Source organism: Mastigoproctus giganteus, chromosome 7 (assembly GCF_048544385.1).
Source record: "Mastigoproctus giganteus isolate SK-2022 chromosome 7, ASM4854438v1, whole genome shotgun sequence".
NCBI lineage: Eukaryota > Metazoa > Arthropoda > Arachnida > Uropygi > Thelyphonidae > Mastigoproctus > Mastigoproctus giganteus.
This window is the reverse complement of record NC_143581.1, coordinates 57061044-57081734: the sequence shown is the minus strand read 5'-3', so window position 1 is coordinate 57081734 and position 20691 is coordinate 57061044. Positions and strand designations below refer to the sequence as shown.

At 37.6% G+C, this 20691-nt stretch overlaps 1 protein-coding gene across 3 annotated transcripts in view; it reads right to left on the bottom strand.

Moving 5' to 3' along the window:
- Positions 1-11835, bottom strand: part of LOC150082919 (uncharacterized) — a 207076-nt gene extending 195241 nt beyond the window's left edge. For 2 of the 3 annotated variants that reach the window (XM_090377679.1, XM_090377680.1), the window contains exon 1: positions 11750-11835. In XM_090377679.1, coding sequence (XP_090233805.1) covers positions 11750-11813 — 64 coding nt within the window. In that variant the 5' untranslated portion in view covers positions 11814-11835. The remainder of the gene's footprint in view (positions 1-11749) is intronic. The other variant, XM_090377681.1, reaches the window with a different exon arrangement.
- Positions 11836-20691: the final 8856 nt, after the last annotated feature.

The following is a 20691-nucleotide window of genomic DNA, read 5'->3' as shown; positions in this document are numbered from 1 at the left end:
ATAGATGAAATAGTAAACATCAGTGAAATGCAAGATAGTTGCCATCTTTTGAGAAATACGGAATCAGCAATGCTCTTGGTGACACTGAAGCCAAACTCTTTGAAGAATATAAACATTCAGTTCATAATATTAGTAAAACAAGTTGACAGTAACAATGAGTTTTTGCTGTTCTATAACAAATAAAAGCTTTATTCTATACTGACATTTTGTTTAATAAGCACTAGTGAATCTCTTCAAATATATATACAATGAAATAATTTTTCTCAAAATTTGCTTTCTAAAGAATGGGTGCATCTTATTGTCTGGAAAATATGCCATTTTAAAGCTGTATAAGCATTTATAATGTGTAAATAATATATGCAAATTACAGCAATTTTCGCTAAAATTTTTTTTTCTTGATTCTGTGTTATAAGGAGAGTGCATTTAGAATTATCAGAAATATCCTTGGATCCAAATGTTTCAGATAACAGAGATTAGACTACATAACAAATTAGCATCTTAGGACATATTGCATTGTGTATATAGTCTGTACAAATGTGGGTTTACAGTCTGATATGAATGCTACAAAAACCTGGTAGTTCGGAGGGAGGGGACCTTACTCCCTCTACCTCGGATTAGTTAAATACAATCCTGACTGAAGAGGCCTTTAAATTCCTCCATTCTTTACAGGATCCACACCTTTCTAAACGAACAGGTGACAAAAACCACTATGCTATCCATAGCCGAGTGGTCAGGAGCGGGAGTGCAGCAGCACACGCTCTTTCAGTAGACCGCGATTCAAACCCCTGACTGATAAATATGGTCGATCTGCCAACTCACACTCGACCAGCACGACAGATTATGGTCCATTTCCATCAATACAAACCATTGAGGAGGCAATCCTTCCTGCAGTGGATTGATAATGGCTGCAGTTTACCTTTTTTTTTTTTTTTTTACCTTTTTTGTATACAACTTCGAGTCCATTCTATATATTTAATCAATTCATTTGAGGCAGTCTTTTGTTTCAAAAAAAAAAAAAAAAAAAACATTTTTAAAAATCTTTTTTGAAAATTATTTTAGAAAAGGTTTAAACCAAATTTTCTAAAATTTTATTTAATTATGCATTAAAGCTCACATTTCTTTCGTTGGTTTTCTTAATTATGGTTCATTTCATTTTTATTCCAATATAAGCAATATTATTCTGCAACAAATGTATCCCTCTGCCCAGAGCAATATACGATTTGCTCAGCTATGGCAACTGCATGTGTAATCTCAACAAATGATGTGGCAAATTTTGTAGTAGAAAAGAAAAGAGCAACTTCATATAGTTTATTTCATGATTAAATGAAATAAAGTAAATAAGTCCTGCAAACTGAATTTAATTTTGTGTACAAATCATCACAAGATATATTACTAGTAAGGGGGAGCATTTTTTTCAAGGAAAAGGGGTTAAATGATTATCACTGATGCAAATTAAGGGTTCCAAACTCCATAAATCAGAACTGTTACATTACCAGTTTGTCCTATCCTGCCCATTTCATTTAACATGGGAGAGTGTTGCACAGTATTTTCCTGACCTTTAAATATTCTTGCATTTTTATTATGAACAGTTCTTGCCAATTTTATGCCATTGATCAGCAAACTGCCATTAGTTAACTGAATACATTTAGTTTTTAAACTTTAATATAAATACTCCAAAATAACAAAAAACATATTTAAAGTTAATAAAAATTACAGTAACTGAAGATATTTACAGTAACAGAAATAAATGACACTAATGACAGTATGCTACTGCAACAGGATCTAGAAAAGTTGAGCAGATGGGCTGAGAGATGGGAACTGAAGTTGCCATCTCTCTTGTTGCAATTCTTTGTACTCATTCTAGCAACTCTACATCCTTCCTAATATTATAAACATTGACAAATGTATCCCTCTGCCCATATGCAGTAAAGTACTGCATATGGGTACAAGTAACCCAAGAGTAACATATAAACTGTGTGGTACTACACTCAGGGTAGTGGTGAATGAAAAAGATTTGGGAGTAATTGTGCAGTCAGATATGAAGTTTTGTAAGCACTGTAGATAGTTGCCAAGAATAGCTCATGGTGTCTTGTCAATGATATACACCTGGTCGTCGACTTACGACCTATGCGACTTACGACCACAAAAAAAAAAATAATAATAATAATAAATTATTTAATCGATGACGGGAGGCCTGAAGACAGCACCAGGCACATACACCCAGTCACTCTCTCTCTCACATACACCCAGTCGCTTTCAAGTATCTGTTGCGTGTGGTGTATTAATTAAAATTCTACTGAAATACGCATAAAATGTTTAGTAAAAGGAAAATGACTTCATCTACATATATGCCAGCTAAAAAGTCAAGGAAAACTATTGATTTAGAGTGTAAAATGAAAATTATCCAGCAGTATGAAGGCGGAAAGAAAGTGAATACGATAGCATGTGACTTGAAGTTATCACATTCCACGGTATTGACGATACTTAAGGACAAAGAAAGAATTCGGGAAGCTGTGAAAGGTTCTGCACTTATTAAGTCTACAATTTTAACCAAACAACGACAGGAACCCATCCATGAAATGGAGAAATCGTTGTTTATGTGGATGGAAGATTTAATACAAAAAAATACACCCATGAGCCTTCACACAGTGCAAGCAAAGGCTAGAAGTTTGTTTCAGTTTAAAATCACGCGCCGGAGACGATTACACAGAAGATTTTCAGGCTAGTACGGGGTGGTTGAAGCGTTTTTAAAAAAAGATTTTCTTTGCATAATGTCTCTATAAATAAACATTTCCTACCTCAACCCAAGAACATGGCCCTGACGATGCACAACCCAGCACAAGCAAAGATTGAAAATTGATTTTGTAAATTTCATTTGTATTAATTTTTACATTAATTTTAGATTGTATTTTTGTGTTTACAGTACATTATGTACAATATAATTATAGATTGTAGTTTTGTTTTTTTATAAACAGTATGAATAATAAACCAATTAAAATGTAGAGAACGTTTGAATTTAACCTCATAGAGAGAGAGAGAGAGAGAGAGAGCCTGGGCGTAGAAACGAAGGTATATTCAGTATCGCTAAGTAAAAGATAAAAACATTACTGTATTTAAAATGAAAAATAAAAGATTATAAAAATAAATCATAAAGATGATAAAAAGATTAGAAAGGTTAAAAAATACTGTTAATAAATATATGGCCGACTTACGACCAGATTGACTTACGACCTGTCAGTCAGAACGGAAGTCGGTCGTAAGTCGACGACCAACTGTACAGGAATTTTTCTAGCAGGGATAAAGAGATGATTATCCCCTTATAAGGCAAAGGTCAGGCCACCCCTTTACTACTGTATACAGGTCTGGAAGCCTCATTTTAGGAAGGATGTAGAGCTGCTGGAACAAGGGCAATGAGATTGGTGAATGGAACAAAGGGTTGCGCTTACGAAGAAAGGCTTAAGTTCTGCTAATTGCAGTGTCTGGAGACTAGGCACCTGCGAGGTGATGTGTATAAGGCATTGAATTGGTTTGAGCAGGCTCAATGATAATGGGATTCTTCCTCTTGCCCAGATTAATCACCTGAGGGGACAAATTCAAACGTGGAAGTTGACAGCTTAAATAAATTTAAGGCAGAACTAGACAAACTTTTGAAACAAAGGGATGAATGAATTTTTTTTTTTTTTTTTTTTTTTTGCTAATAAGCTTGATTTCTTGCATAATATGCCAATGCTAATACTATTCTGGCAAACTAACTTTTATACTCCCAATAGCTTGCTCTATAGTGGCTTCAATGCTCTTTCTCGCTCTCTCAATGACATAGGTTTTCCATAAACAGCTAAGTGCCCTTCTATTATCCTCCTCTCTCAGAGCCAGCACCAAATCAGAAGCAAACTACCACACTGGCTCCACACCTATTCTAAAATTGGGCTATTGCAAATGTGATAAACGTATCTCTCACTCACCAGTCAGGCTTATATAAAGCTTGAATTCAGAAAAATATATTTTAAAAATTTCATACATCCTGTCCTACATTACAAAGCTATAGTTTTATCTCAATTTGACTATGTAACTTCTACCAATCATAAGGTCTACTCAAACAAACCTGAAGCAGCAAATAGAACTTTGTCAGATACCTGATCATTAGCATTAGTAGAGGCATACGATGCAAGAAAGCAAGCTTATGCAGCATCAGCCAAAAAAACCCTCCCATTTCACCCTTCCATTCATTCCAAATGCCTATCCAGCTCAGCCTTAAATTTATTTAGGCTATTAGCTTCCACAACAAAAGATGGAAGCCTGTTCCACCAATCAACTACCCGCTTGATAAAGGCAAATCTCCACACATCTATTCTACAACTATCTTTACTCAATTTGAAAGTGTGCCCCTCAGATTCTCAGTCTGAGCAAGAATTGCATCAGCATTAGCTTACTCAACCCATTCAAGGCCTTATACACCTCAATCAAATCAGCTCACAGGTGCTGCAATTTGAAAAACTTAAGCCTTTCTTCCCCTCACCAATCTTGTTGCCTTCTTTGTACTCGTTCTAGCAACTCCACATCCTTCCAAAAATGAGGCCTCCAGACCTGTACACAGTACTCTAGGTGTGGCCTGGCCATTGCCTTGTATAACAGGATAATCACATCCCTGTCAATGCTAGCAAAATTCCTATATATCAGGAGTGGCCAACTTAATTTGTGATGCAATCTACTTTTTTTCTTCAAAATGTGCTGCGATCTACCATCTTAAAAGTTTCATTGCACAAGGTGCACAATTCGAGGAATGACTGTATATTTAAAATTTGTCGTGATCGACCAAAATTAAATTCGCGATCAACTCGTTGGCCACCCCTGCTATATATCATTGGCAAGACTCTATGACCTGCCCTGGCAGCCCATCTGCACTGCTCAGCAAACTTCATACTTGACTGCACAATTACTCCAAGGTCTTTTTCAATTTCCACTTCCCTGAGTGAAGTACCACACAGTTGGTACGTTTCTCTCTGGTTATTGCTACGCATATGCAGTACTTTGCATTTGTCAATGTTAAACTTCAGTTGCCACTTCTCAGCCCATTTGCGAAACTTATCTAGATCCAGTTGGAGTAGATTACTGTCTTTACTGTCATTAATAACCCTGCTAACCTTTATACAATCTGCAAACTTGGACATTAAACCTGATATACCTTCATCAATACCATTGATAAATATACAAAACAACAATGGGCCCAACACCGAACCCTGGGGAACTCTACTAATAACATTTGTCCATGAACAGCAGTGTCCACTGATTACCACTCTCTGTCATCTCCCACTCAACCATCCCTTTATCCACTGTAGCAACTTACCCTTAATGCCATACCTCTCCAATTTGTACAGCAGTCTTCCATATGCAACAGTATCAAAAGCTTTCCTGAAATCCAAGTATATGATATCAAAATTATTTTTGGCACTCAGTTCCTTTGTGACACACATCATAGTATCCAATCAAATTGGTCAGATGAGACCTCCCTTTAACAAACCCATGCTGTGTCTTAACCATTACTGCAGTCTTGTCCAGATGATCCTGCAATGCTTCTTTAACCAGTGATTCCATTATTTTCCCTGAAACACAAGTTAAACTAACAGGTCTGTAATTACTTGTGTCACCTTTTAAACCCTCTTTGTGAATTGGTGACACATTTGCACACCTCCAGTCCATGGGGACCTCCCCTGAGTCCAAGGAAGCTCTCATAATTATGGCTAAAGGTTTGCATACTTTCTTTGCTGCCTCCTTTAATATAACTGGATAGATCCTCTCCACCCTATGTGCCATCCTTATGTTTAACTTCAACATTTTCTCCTCCACTTTTCTCTCAGTTATTACAAAATCACTTAGCTCCCTGTTAGCATTTGATAAACTTCTGGCACTCCCCCCTCATTGAATAACTCCTCATGTGTGAATGTAGATGCAAAATACTCATTCAGTTTATCAGCTACCTGAGCATGATCATCAAAAGTCAACCCATCTATGTTAAGTGTTCCAATCTGATTCATCCCTTTCCTTCTAGAGTTTACATAGGTAAAGAACACTTTGCTGTTTTTCTTTGCATCCTTTGCCAAAGATTTCTCGTAATCTGCCTTCGCCTGCCTAACATCCTTTGTGACTTGATTACAGACTAGTTTATACCTGCCATAGGCTTCTGTGTGATCTGATACTTTATATGCATCCCATACATTCTTCTTCTCTGCCACGAGCCTCATTAACTCATCTGACATCCATTTAGGCCTAAACCTTGAACAGTACTTCTTAATTGAAATGAAAAGCCTAGTAGCTTCCAAGATTAATTCTTTGAATACTTTCCATTTTGAATTTGCTATTGGTAACATCTTCAATTGGTTCCACCATATAGAATTTAAATACTGTCTGAGACCTCTGTAGTCACCTTTATGAAAGCAAAAGCCCTTCCCTTTAGCCTTTATGGTAGTTACATCTTTAAGTAATTCCCAGTACAGAATCACTTTTGCCTCTGCCAGCAGCCACTGTTAACCTTTTAGTCTATGTATCCCCCCAAGCAAGAAGTTTTCTGACCCACCTAACACTGTCTCGATAGCATCAGCAAATAGTTTTGCACCCTTTCTATTTAAGTGATCACTGTCACCCAGTGGTTCTTTTATCTGCAAATTCTTAATACATGAATAATCACTGCTGATAATCAGATCAAGAGTATTACTCCCTCTGGTTGCCTCTCGAACATGTTGCTGTAGAAAACAGTCATCCAATAAATCCACAAAAGTCTTGCTAGTGTGCGAGTGACCAACCACAAGTTCCAGTCAATATCTGTAAAGTTAAAATCCTCCATTATAAAACATTCTGATTTACTGGCCCAATCCATTTCTCTGCACAATTGCTCATTATACTCATCAGATTCATTAGGTCTATAACACACACCTACTCTCATTTTTCCTTTCCCAGTGCTTATTTCATACCAAACAGCCTCAACACTGCATTGTCCACCAACATCAATTGGATGCACTTCCTTAGATTTTGTGTTTCTTAACTAACAGCATAACCCCTTTTCCTTTCCTGTACACATTACTCCCCAAATTCCAATTCTGCACTGCTTATATCTGTGTGCCACCACGTCCCAACAATGTCTGCCTTTGATGTCTTGACTGGCACTTCAAGCTCATCAAATTTATTAACTATACTCCCAGCATTGGTGTACATACAAGTATACATGCACCTGCTCCTACTCTTAGAACACAGCCCATGTATTTACTTATTCCACTATGACTCACTAGGCACCAGCGAGGTGATCTGATAGAGGTGTATAAAGCCTTGAATGGTTTGAGCATGCTCAATGCTGATGGGATTCTTCCTCTTGCTCAGAATAATCACCTGAGAGGGCATAAATTCAAATTGAGGAAAGACAGATGTAGGATAGACATGAGGAAATTTGCCTTTAGCCAGCGGGTGGAACAGACTTCCATCCCTTGTCGTGGAAGTTGATAGCTTAAATAAGTTTAAGGCTCAGCTGGACGGTATTTCGAACGAACAGAGGAGTGAAGTGGAAGTGGTTATTTTTTATTTATTTATTATTTTTTTTTTTTTGGCTGATGCTGCATAAGCTTCAAATGCCTCTACTAATGCTAATGACTCCCAGCAGTCCTGGAAATCTCCATTACCTTGCTTTCCAGGCTGCTGCTCATTCTAATAGAATGAGTGCAAGAATCACTTTTGCCTCTGCCAGCAGCCACTGTTAACCTTTTAGTCTATGTATCGCCCCAAGCTAGAAGTTTTCTGACCCACCTAACACTGTCTCGATAGCATCAGCAAATAGGTTTGCACCCTTTCTATTTAAGTGTACCCCATCCCTGTAGAAGCAGTTTCTCCTGTCAACAAGCACAGACCAGGCTGAAAAAAATTCTATCCCTTGAGCCTTGCACAATCTCTCCAGGACCGAATTGATCAACAAGACTATCGTGTCTGGGCAGAATTGCAGACACTTTCACATTCAACCATAACTCCCGACTTTTTTTTAACGTGTACAACAACAACATCACCTTTTGTGCCCTTAAAAGATGATATATGCTCTACAACTTCCTCAGCTTTTGCCCTTGGCAGACATACCCTTGTCCTGTTCCACCTATCCTTCTTAGTATATTCCTCGTCTCCCTGACAATAGAGTCACCAACAATAACTAGTTTTGCTGGGACCAGCGCATTCTACCTTGGAGATTGCCTCTGTTTTGCCTGATGCACAGGAGTTCTGCAATTCAAGAGGATTTCTGGTAGAAATAAATTCTCTTTTGTGTGACTGAATTCATAAGTCATTCTACTGCTACTTTCAAATTTTACCACTAGATATCCAAAGAACTGAATCAGATTTCAAATTACAAGATACTCTTTTGGCATTAATGAACGTTGAAGCCCAAAGAAGTCTGCGACAACATTGTTGCCTAGTTCGGTTCCCAAAGTTGTGTGTGGGGGGGTGCACTTGGCTTGGAGGAATTGAAAAAAAAAAGTATTTTTCTGAAATTATATTCTGTTGCTAAATATGTAATAATAATGCATCTAGATGAGGGGTTCCCAAAGTCCAAATTATGCTTGTGGGGAGGGTGTTTTTTTTTTGGTGGGGGGGGGGGTGCTTGTTATTTTTATGAAGCACTTTACTTAATGAAATACAAACAAAAACATCCTACTAATCCAGGTACAAAGTGTATTTTATTCCAATATTTGAGATTAACTGTATAAGTAAATATTATTTTACAAACGTATGCATACTCACTGCTAAATTATGTTGTGTGTGGGGGGGGTGCACTTGGCTTGGAGGAATTGAAAAAAAAAAAGTACTTTTCTGAAATTATATTCTGTTGCTAAATATGTAATAATAATGCATCTAGATGAGTGGTTCCCAAAATCCAAATTGTGCATGTGGGGAGGGTGTTTTTTTTTTGGTAGGGGGGGTGCTTGTTATTTTTATGAAGCACTTTACTTAATGAAATACAAACAAAAACATCCTACTAATCCAGGTACAAAGTGTATTTTATTCCAATATTTGAGATTAAATGTATAAGTAGATATTATTTTACAAACGTATGCATACTCACTGCTAAATTATGTTAAATCTGCTTATTCTGGATGATGGGAAATCATAATTATGAAAAAAGTTTGGGAACCTCTGCCCTAGTTGAATCCCTCCATAAATCTCTCCTGCTCATCTACAGGCATTCAGGCTTATTTTCTATTTTTATTTATAATCAAATGATTTTAAATTTTATTATTTTTTACCATCCTGGAAAGTTAATTATACTAATTTATTCGTGTCATTATATGTTATTAATTTATACTACATATTGTTCCATACATACTGTTATTGAGTGAGTGTTGTTTATGTTTTGTTCAATAAAATAAATAAAATATTAACAGTAACTTCCTACTTTACCATCTTGAATGATTTCATAAATCAGCAGCTGAAAAGGTGCAGCTCCCATAGTTTTCTTCCAGAGTTGCATTGTGACTGGCTAGCAATGATAGCCAGTCATGTGACTGTTGACTGTGGCAACATATTAATTAAAAAAAAACTATATATCTTCAAGAATGTAATTACATTTCTTTATATAATATTGAAATGGTACAGTAAAAATAATTACATGGTAGAGAGAATCATTATTATATGATGAACATATAATTTTTCAACATTAAAAAAAAAAAATCTTGTCCACAGAAAATTCCAAAACAAATTCATGGAGATAATAAAATACTACTGAACTTCTTCCTGAAAGCTTTAGCTTTCACTTCATGTGCAGCTGAAGATTTTCAATATTCTGTGTATGCATTTCATCTTCCCAACCAACAAAACTTCCCTCATGAAACAGAGGGATGACAGATTGCAACAAATCTCTTATATATGTGCATATGCTGGAGTTGAAATACTCCATGGAATATGGGCAAAATATACTTCACATATAACAAATAACAGTGATTTATTCACGATATCGCATTACAATCACGAAATGGGTGGGTTTTTTTTGAAGAAGAAGAAGAAGAATTTTCATTACATTCACTGACATTATAGCCAATCACATTGCAACTATCAGTGCCACTTTCTTGGCTGGCACCACAGATTTATAAATCCATTAAAGATAATTCAGTAAGAAATTACCAAAACAACTATTATAATGCCAGGTCTGCAACTGTAGATGACCCCTTCCCCTTTCAATGACCAATGATAATATGACTTAAGTATGGTTATTAAAAAGATGGTTCAGTTGAAAATCTCATGAAGGCCCATAATTTGTAATTATGATTGTTATATTTGTTAAGTGCCAAAGCAATTATGGCAATGGGGCATCAATCTGTAACTGCATATTCTTTAGTCAGTGCTGTTTACTATTTTCTGGAGGGGGGGGGAATGCTTTTCCACTTAGTGTGGAATGATCATAACTACTGTGCTACCTGCAGGAGTGGACCAAGCTACTTCCACACCCCAAGCAGAAAGATTTTTCAGCATCCTTCACTAAGGATGTGTATATATATATATATATATATATATATATATGTGTGTGTATATATATATTTATACCTCACTGTTCTTTTGTTTTTGGCATCTCTTAAAGAATGGGTAAGGACCCTGATAACCCGTACCATAATATAGCACTGGCTACCCACAAAGACTTTGTAATTACACCAGGGATGTTTTTAAGATTGCCATACTATTCAGGGTTATTATTTTCTACTGCAATTTCTACTGTGAATCAAATACTAAAAATGGTTTTTTTTGTTCTGTTTTTTTTAAAGAGCATTACTACACATTTTCAGAATATTTTTCAAAGTACTCTGGAAAATTATCCATGATTAATCTCACTAAAAATCTATCAGTTTACTGATATATATATATATATCGTCGGACAACAACATTCCTAATAGTACAATTTTTATGTTACGGAATATTTTGATTTGAATATAAGTGACTTAGATTATTTCATATCTTTGAGGGAAAAAAAAAAAAAAAAAAGTAAATAGCTGTAAGATATAAATCGGTGTCTGCCAATCATAAATTAATAGAAAGCAATCAGTTTGCAAAAGTAAAACTATTTTTATAGTACTGAAGGGGGGTCCGACGCAATAGTGCACCTCTAACCAAATTTGAAATATTTAAAATATCTCCTTGGCAAAAAACAAAAATCTGTAAAATAATTATTGTCCCATAAATATAAAAGTGAAGGATAAACTACTTTAGTATATAAAAACTAAATATAATCAGTTGGGTGCGCCTGGGATGGCCGCTTTTATATAAGCTAAAAATAACATCAGCAACTTATGGAATACCAAAATGAATACACATCAAAAACTTTTTATCGTGTTCGATAGTGCTTTTGGTGGGAAAGGAGACAAACTGAAGAATCGCAATTCTAGACGATGTAATGGGCCTACACCTTGGAACTGAAAGCCATTTAACTCAACATTATAACTTTAGCTATCCATTCTCCCCCATTTTCCCCTTCACAGATAGCGTTCACAAATGACCAGTAGGACACTGAGGGCTGTCGGACGCGTCCATTGGTCATACGTCATAGTTAGCTCTCGCGCCTAGGGAAACAAGCACTACAAACGATGAACTGTGGGCACAGCAGGGGACCAAGAGTATCGAACAAAGAGGTTCACCAGTGGAAGCCACAATATCTTTCCAAAATTGAAATAATCACTTACAGCACCTATTAAAATCTATCCAACTGATTAATTAATAACAATAAAAGAATAAACAATACCAGGAAAAGCTGCTGGAAACACAAAAGTCGGAGTGCATACAACCTGTTCTGACGTCGAAGCCATTTTTCGCCCTCATAGTGTGCTGCCACCTAGTTAATGAATAATAATTTTTATAACGCCACCTAATTTATTAGATGGATTCATTTTTCTTAGATGCTTTTGGTTTTATTTTACCAAAAGCCAATGGTTCTCAAGCTTCACGGACCTATGGGAGGTTAATTAGGTCAAAAATCCTTTGCACACCCAGAAGATTAGCCAAATTGTTCCTATAATCTAATTGTAACCATAATTTACACATTTTGCAGTTTAGGAATTATTGTAATGCACGGAAAAGAATTTCTCCTTTTATTCACCCATAGGCAGAAAGTTTATTATTCTCTGCCTGACAACTTACTTTCTTAGCTATAAAAATTTCAGTTATTATAGAAGAGTTTTTTCAAGGCTGACTTGGATTTTATGATTTACAAAAAAAAAAAAAAAACACATAGAAATCAGAATCGCCAAAGGTTTTGATCGACATGAAGATGTACAACAATTTTCGGACTGGGAAGCAACTAATGTCGGCAGCACAAAAATAAAAATATTAAATGTGTAGCAAATTGGAGACAGTGAATTTTAGTTCATCATCGGACTACAATTTCAACCTTCCCATTATTGATTTCAAAAAGTGATAATTAATGAGCAGCAAAAAGCGGTTTGAAAGGATCACGGGCCATGATATACCATCCCAAAGTTACCAATATCAATTATGTAAAATTGGCAGTATGTGAAAGCGAATCGTCCTGGAGCAGAATGATTCCCTTGAGATTTTTGCAAGTCTTTTCTTGAATACTGAAGTATGGACATCAAAATAAGCAATTTATTGTAATACTGAGCATTTACTGTGAGGTGGGGTGGCAGAAAATCGGCACGAATCAACCCTTCTAAATCCCAAAATCAGATAACACGATCTTTCCAGCTGGAGGATTTATCATAAATGTTTTGAGTGGCAGAAAACTTTGTGGCGCCAATGTCGCCAGAAAGGCGCCATACTCAACCCCTTTGATTGAGCCATAAAGTACAGTGAGATGCGTATCCCATCAGTCCAGATGTTTGGGACATTGTGATCGAATGTCAATACATTCGGACCTACTATTTACCCGGTTTCTTGAAAATAAATATCCACGAATAATTACCTCTACACTTCCAAGATCCATCCAAAAAATCCTTAGTGCTACTATACCATGCTCAATTTCTTTGATTGTAGTATGAAGTAACGTGAAAAGAGTTTTCCACAAGTTCAGATGTTTGGGACTCTGTGTTCGAACATCAATAATTTGGAACCCACCGTTCACCAACTTTATTTTATAATAAGTGCCATGAATAATTGTCTCTATACGTCCTAAATAAATGCAGAATGGGAAGGCACGTCCAAGAAAACTTCGACTCTTTTCCAAAACCGAAGTGACAAATCAAGACAGCATGAATTCTAAATTTCAATATCCTTTTCTTTTTTTTTTTTTTTTTACACCATGGCTGAGTTCGGAGAGAGAGAGAAAAGAGCTTTTCTTCCTGGAAACTCAACTTTTGTAGGCAAAAACTTGAACTTCCGGAAGAAAAGCAGGTAGAAAGCCTGCTTTTGCTTTGCAGTAAGCCGACGATGAACAACGTGCAATTTATAAACACAATACACTCAGAGCGTAACAGCCTCATCGCTGAGAAAGCCAAAGTTGAAAAACGGCCATGACATATGCATGAGTAGAGTATAAGTTTATCTATTAAAACAATGATCGAGATCGCAAATGCAGGTCACACAACGCTCAGGAATGGCATAATCTGGCATGAAGAGTACAATTCGTTCTAGTGCACAACTTATTAAAAAAAGTCCAGATAAACCTTGAACGACCCAAGTATATTACTGAAAGAGCTAGCCAACGTATTGAGAGGAAAATCATAATTTTCGATAAATACCACTGTAGTGAGAAATTTAATGGCTTTTTTTAGTTCCCATAAAGGAAATCTTTGTCCCCAAATTAATTTTTCTACAAACATGCGTAAATATACAATTGAACTTTACACATGTTGGTAGTTCACTCCATGATTTCATCATTTGTTGCAATAGTAGTGAAGGGCGTGAAAAGGTATTTGGAGGCCCAATACAAAAGGTGTTTAGAGGCTTCCTTTATTTCTGTTGAGACTTTAATGCCTCTCTCGATTGGGGCCCCCCAAATCTAGGGGCCCTAGTGCAGCGAATCCAATGCACCCCCATTTGCACGGCTCTACTTTGAACAGGAAGGAACTGAGCGGTATTTTCTGTGATTCGTTACATTTAACGAATGTCCGGGAGTAAAGAGCAAAGTGAGTATATTAAAAGACAGGAGTCGCAAATTTTTATCTAACGAAACTAAACACCAGATGTTTCTTGAGCCAAAATACAATAGAAAAAATGCTGCGAAACGCATAACACATAAAGTTGATTCTGTATTTAGTAGAAAGAGAAAACTACAGATTTTTAGCTTACAAATGATTAAAACCTAATGACTTTCATTCTTTCATTAAGTTTTGATCATCCGAAGTCAATTAAAATGGAGATTGCTTAAGGAAACCATATTTTTCGTGTTGGTAGAAGAGGTACTGAGCACGCCAAGAGAGAAGTTATAAAAGATCACAATTGGCAACCCTCTAAAGCATTCAGATCTAGAATTATCGTTGATAAGAATGGAGAAATCAAACGTATATGCTACACATTGCAGATTTTTTATACCCTTAGAAACATAGTCATCTAAAAGAAGGTTCTACATCAGGGAACCAAGAATTGATCGATTATGAAAACCTCGAATGACCATTCTAGAAACAAATTAGCTATTTTAGAAGCTGATATATCGTTTTCAAAGTATTCTAACCAGATTGTACATAATAATTGCATATAGCAATAATTTTAGAGGGCGCATTTCCAAAGATCATCGAAATTTCTCTCAAAGTTAACAAATATTAAGAGAAAATACCAAGTTTTATATCAAGGTGGAATCGTGAATCAAGCGATGCGATTAAATGAAAACTATGTCGCAGCTTAGGCCTCGTCGGGATCCAAAGTATAAGCAGAATAGAGTGGTCCTTCCGAAAACAATTATTTTTCAATACAGTAGAATTGTCTTAATTGAGAGTCATGGCATTTAGCAGTAACACCTAATGTCATATACTTTATTCAATACTGAAATGATTTTTAAAATCATTTTAGTATTGAATCCAATTAGCTGAAATCGGCTATTTGCTTAGGACATTTCAGAAACGAGTTGGTTCAGCAGGGAACCTTCATGCATTAAGAATCTCAAGAAAAGAGACCCACTGGGTAGGAAAGACCACAGTAGTAGTAGTAGAAGCGGCAAGTGATGCAAGAAAGCAAGCTTTTATAGCATCAACCAAAAATACAACCACCATTCCTCAACTGAAATTTCTCCCCCATCCTTTGTAGAAGGCAATGGTTGGGCCGCATCGTCATTTCTGCAAATTGCAGCTTCTGGAGATTAGCCGCGTGATTGAGATATTTAAGGCCTTAGATGGATTGAATAAGATGAATATCAATGGCATTCTTCCACTTTCTGAGATTATACACATGATGGGGCATAAATTTCAGTTGAGGAATGGTGGTTGTATTTTTGGTTGATGTCAAAGTTTCTGTATGCCATTTACAACACTCCATGAGCTATTTTTGGGAGAATTTCAGCATTCCTCACAGAATTTCATATTTCATTGTACTATTGCCCAAGGACTTTTTCATTTGACACTAGTCTGAGTGCAGTAACATGCAGTTGATAAAGTTACATTGGGATTACTACTACCCATATGCAGTACATTAAATTTCTAAAAAGCTAAACTCCAAATGCAAATTCTCAGACCAATTTAACCAATTTTCCTATATATTGTTGCAGTAGCTCTCCTTGACTACTGTCATTAACCACCTGCCAACCTTTGTATCATTTGAAAGTTTCCCTATTAAACCTGATAAATTTTCATCAATATCATTAATAAATACTGAAAACAAAAATGTGTTTAGCATTGATTCCAGCGGACTACACTGATAATATTATACACCAAGAGTAGTACCAGTTGATAACCATTCTCTGTATTCTTCATCTTAATCATCCTGAAATCCAAGTATATATAATATCAAATTTAAATTTTGGATCTAGTTTGTTCATCATTGAAGCATAGTAATCTATCGGATTAGTTAGACAACACCTCTCCTTAACACGTCCATGTTGTGACTACTTTATAATATACGTTCCTGTTTAGCTGATCAATCCTGTATTACTTTTTTAAACAATGACTCCACTATTTTCCCGAGAACAGATATTAACCTAACAGGTCTGTTTTACTCCTGTCACCTTTTAATATCCCGCACTTTATGAATGGTAGATATATAATCGCACATATTCAGTCTATAAGGAACTCAATTGACTGCAAGATTGCCCTCATAATTATGACTAAAGTCTTGCTTACCTCCTTTGCTTCATATTTTAATATGATTGGATAGATAATCACGCCAGGAGCCTTTTTTTATGTTCGGCCTCAATGGTTCCTCTTCCACTTTCATTTATCACGAAATCATTCAAGTTCCCGTTGCAGATTAAAAAATTTCTGGATCCATACCAGAAGAACTCATATGTGAATTAAATTTGTCAGCAACCTCAGCAGGGTCATCAAGAGTTAGCCGATTGACATCAAGTGGGCCCACAGTAATTCAAACACTTTCCTAGACTTAATATAAACATAGCATTCTTTCCTGCTTTTTTTGCCATAGACATCTCTTAATGTCTTAGCATGCATAACCTTATTTGTGACTTGATTACAGAATAATTTATATCTACTATAGGATGAACCCTAGGGGATCACATCTGGTAACTATGCGCTTGGCACACCCAGGGTCTCTCTCTCTCTCTCTCTCTCTCTCTCTCTCTCTCTCACTCTCATGCGTCGGCCACGTGCTTCTGAGCTCCTCCCTTTTTGCTCTTTTCGACGTTTGTCTGCGAGAACCCCAGTCAAGACTTATATTGTTCGATTCCTTTTTCGGAAGAGCTTTCGAGTAGTAATAATTTTGTGTGTATATGTTTAGGGGAGTTTGAGCCAGGTTACATTTTAATTTTTCAACTTTAGCCCTGGAAGGCTGGATATTCCAGTAACGGTTTATTCCAACCTCACCCACCCCATCAATTGCCTCCAGCTATGGCCAGCGAAGGTCAAACAACCACGGCAAAGGAACTTACAGCTATTGCCAGCAGTGACCCTGACACCGGAAGCCACACCCTGCGACAACAGATGAATTCCTCAAGGTCCAAAAAGTCAGTAACTGTTAATACTTATGCTAATGCAGTATCTACTGATTATGCTTGCCGCCAGCGAAAACCCCTCTCTCGCGACCAACAATAGTACATACGCGGTCGAAGAACGCTCCTACAAATGAAGCAACAGCTATTAGTTCCAGGGAAAATGGAACAGTAACCTTTGCTACCAAGAAAAATAACACCCCTTTAGAGCAGTACCTTACAGCGATCGCGGAGAAAGTACCACCGAAAAATATTACTCACGCCACCCCTCGTGGGCGCAAACTATCCTACAAAACGGAACTGACATCGGTCTTCGTCACCTGGAATCGGCGCGAATTGCCTTAGCAACGAAAGTTACAATATCAAACGTCCCACCTGAAATTCCTCATCAATTCTGAGAGGAACTTTATCCAAATACGGATCTATTACCGGGAAAATATGCACACTCTCTGCAGCAACCACGAAACCGGAATTTTCGCAATAAAAAACTTCCGCAGGCAAGAACTTATACACTTCGCCAACAATGATACAGCAAACATCCCAAAACTCATCAACGCCAATTTAATCGGAATCACTTACACCTTTTATACCTCCATTTCTCTCAATGTTTCTTCTGCCATGAACAGGGCCATCAGGAAAAACTGCCCGCATATCACTACCGCCACTGAACGTAATACCGAAATTCAGGTGGCACCAACCAGGGTCAGACCAGATCCACAAAGCGAGCTGACTGTTGGAAACAATGGAGTTATAGAAGAAACCATCAAACAGTCTGATATGCTTCCCACACCAAGCACGTCAGAAAAAGAAAAATCAAAGATCACAGAAGAGCAGGACAAACTCCTTTCAGAATACCCACCAACCGAAACAAGAGGGGTTTTCTCGGAATCAAACCACAAGGCAGTCCATATCCAAAGTCACAAAACAGAAGAAGACAACGGATACCCTTCTAGGAAAACAGCAAACCGCTACCCAAAACAACAGGAAGAATGAAAATAAATACAGAATACCACAGAAGTCAAATGGTCAGATCCCAAATAAGCCATTCATACTACCATCAAGTATGGAAATAAATAAGCATGTAGAAACTACCATCGACTCAAATGAAGAAGAACTTGAATCTCTGGGGGGCCGAAAAAGAGAACAACCGCCACTCCCATGAATCAGATACTTCAGAGGACGAGGAGCGGGAATGCGATTTTCCCTACGCTAAAGTCCTTCTAAATGTGGAAAAAATTACGTTCCTTTCTACGCGAAGTACGCGGCTCCCCTCAGAAGCTGGTGACAGCTCTGAAGTTCACCACTAACACACCAGAGCTTATCTCACAAACTTAAGGACCTGCGTTTTAAACTAAAAGGAAAAAAGGGCAGGGCAGATATGAATAGATCCAAGCGCCTGTACTACTTGATTAACGAGCTCGAACAGCAATACAATCAATCAGGATGTTAACTGCCCCAAAACTTACAAAACTCCTTCCTTTATTCCTGCAGATAATAGTGACATTTAGTTATCACTTAATGCAAGGGGATGCGCCTCTGCATTGCGCAATAAGCTGGCCCTTCACCAGGTCCAACGATATCATGCCAACCTACTCTTCCTATAAGAAACAAATTCTTCCAATCTGCCCTTGAAATGGGCAGATTGGCCATATGGCCATCATTCTCCAACAACAACATCGTGGAGAATGAGTGAGCAACGGCCTTCACCATAACTCTGCCTGTACGCTCAATGTGATAGCAGAGATCGCTGGCTACGCAATTTACGACCTCCTGGATACACCCCAGAAGGAAATCCTGCACCTTTTTAATATCTACATGCTACAGCAGGACAAACTTGCTATTCAAATAACTAACTTCGTACAAAGCCATCTCTCTACTATAGATCAGGAACACATCATTCTTGCTGGTGACTTCAACTGCACCCTTGACCCAGACATAGACAGAGCGCGATGCACTGAGCACAGCACAACGTCAATCAACAACCTGCAGGTCTTGATAAATAACAATGAACTGATCGACGTATTTAGACACCAGCACCCAGAAGAAAAGTCCTACACCTGGAGATCAGCAAATACAGTATCTGGAAGACTACCTTACCAAGCCTGACTAGACAGATACTACATCCCAAAACACACCATTCCCCTGGTCAGAAGCATCACACATTTGCCATCTTATATCTCAGATCACTGTTTATCAAATTACAGCTTTCCTTCTCACCCAATCACTTCAAAAGTGGAGGTGCTTATTGGATGTTCAACAATAGCCTTCTTCAAGACAGAGAATACATCTCTAAGCTACAAGGCCTGATATCCAATCTTGCCCAATCCAAAGACTGATTGGGGCCCATGAACATATTGTGACCTAGATTTAAAAGTCAACTGAAATCATTCTCGCAAACCCACACCTATCAACTTGAGAAAGACTGAAAAATCTCCCATCTGATAGTCAGGCCCATCACTCAAAACTACAAGCCATACAAACCCACTTAGAACACTCTGCAAAAGGCGCCCTACTCAGATCGAGTTACACCCGCATAAATCTATCTGATGCCCCGACCAAATACTTTTTCTCATTAGAACACAGACATCACAAAGCAACTACCATCACTGCCATTCAGCTGCAAGACAGAAACATCACCGAAGACCCAAAGGAAATCTACTCTGAAGTAACAAGATTTTATAGAGAAATTTACAGTACTCAAGAAACCTCTAAATTGGCAACCGAAGAAATCCTTTCAGGACTAAACAAAATCTCCCCTACGGTCCAATGCAGTATGGAGAAACCAATCACCTTACAAGAACTAACAGCATCAGGCAAAGCCCTTTCCAAAAATAAATCACCAGGTCTGGACATACCGACTTCTGAATTCTTCCAAACGTTGTGAGATCAACTCGGAGTGCAACTCTTTCGAATGCTTGAAGAAGCCCAGTCCCACGGACTACCAGGTTCGGTCACCACCTCTGTCGCTCGAATAATTCCCAAGAAAGGGGATTGCACCAAGCTACAAAACTGCCGCCCAATTTCCTTAATGAACTGAAATGATTTTACGAACTGTAAAATCATTTCCAAAGCCATCGCCAATAGATTAAAATCCACTCTCCCTGATATAATCGATCACCAACAAACATATTCAGTACCTGGGAAATCGATTCACGACAATCTACAACTGATCCGTGACCTCCTCACCACTGCAAACAGCCAAAGAGAATTCCTAGCACTAATTAGCCTTGACCAGGAAAAGGCTTTCGACAGCGTTGAACACAGCTACCTTTTTCAAACCTTGAAAGCATTTGGACATGGACCCTACATCATCGGAACAATCCAACTGCTATACAAGGAAGCCAAATTCTGCCAGAAACTGAACAACCAACTCACCTGCCACTTTCCGTATTCCAGAGGGATAAAACAAGGACAACTCTATACAATTGCCATAGAATCACTCCTTAATAAAATTGCCACCAGTCTACAATCCCGATGAACCCTGCTACCAGAACCCCGCCTAAAGATAACCTACTCAGCATACGCAGATGACATCACAATTGCAATACACCACGAGAGAGAATTTGAAGACATTTAAAAGGCTCATGATCTCTACGCTCAAGCATCAGGCGCAAAACTCAACCACTGTAAGACGAGCG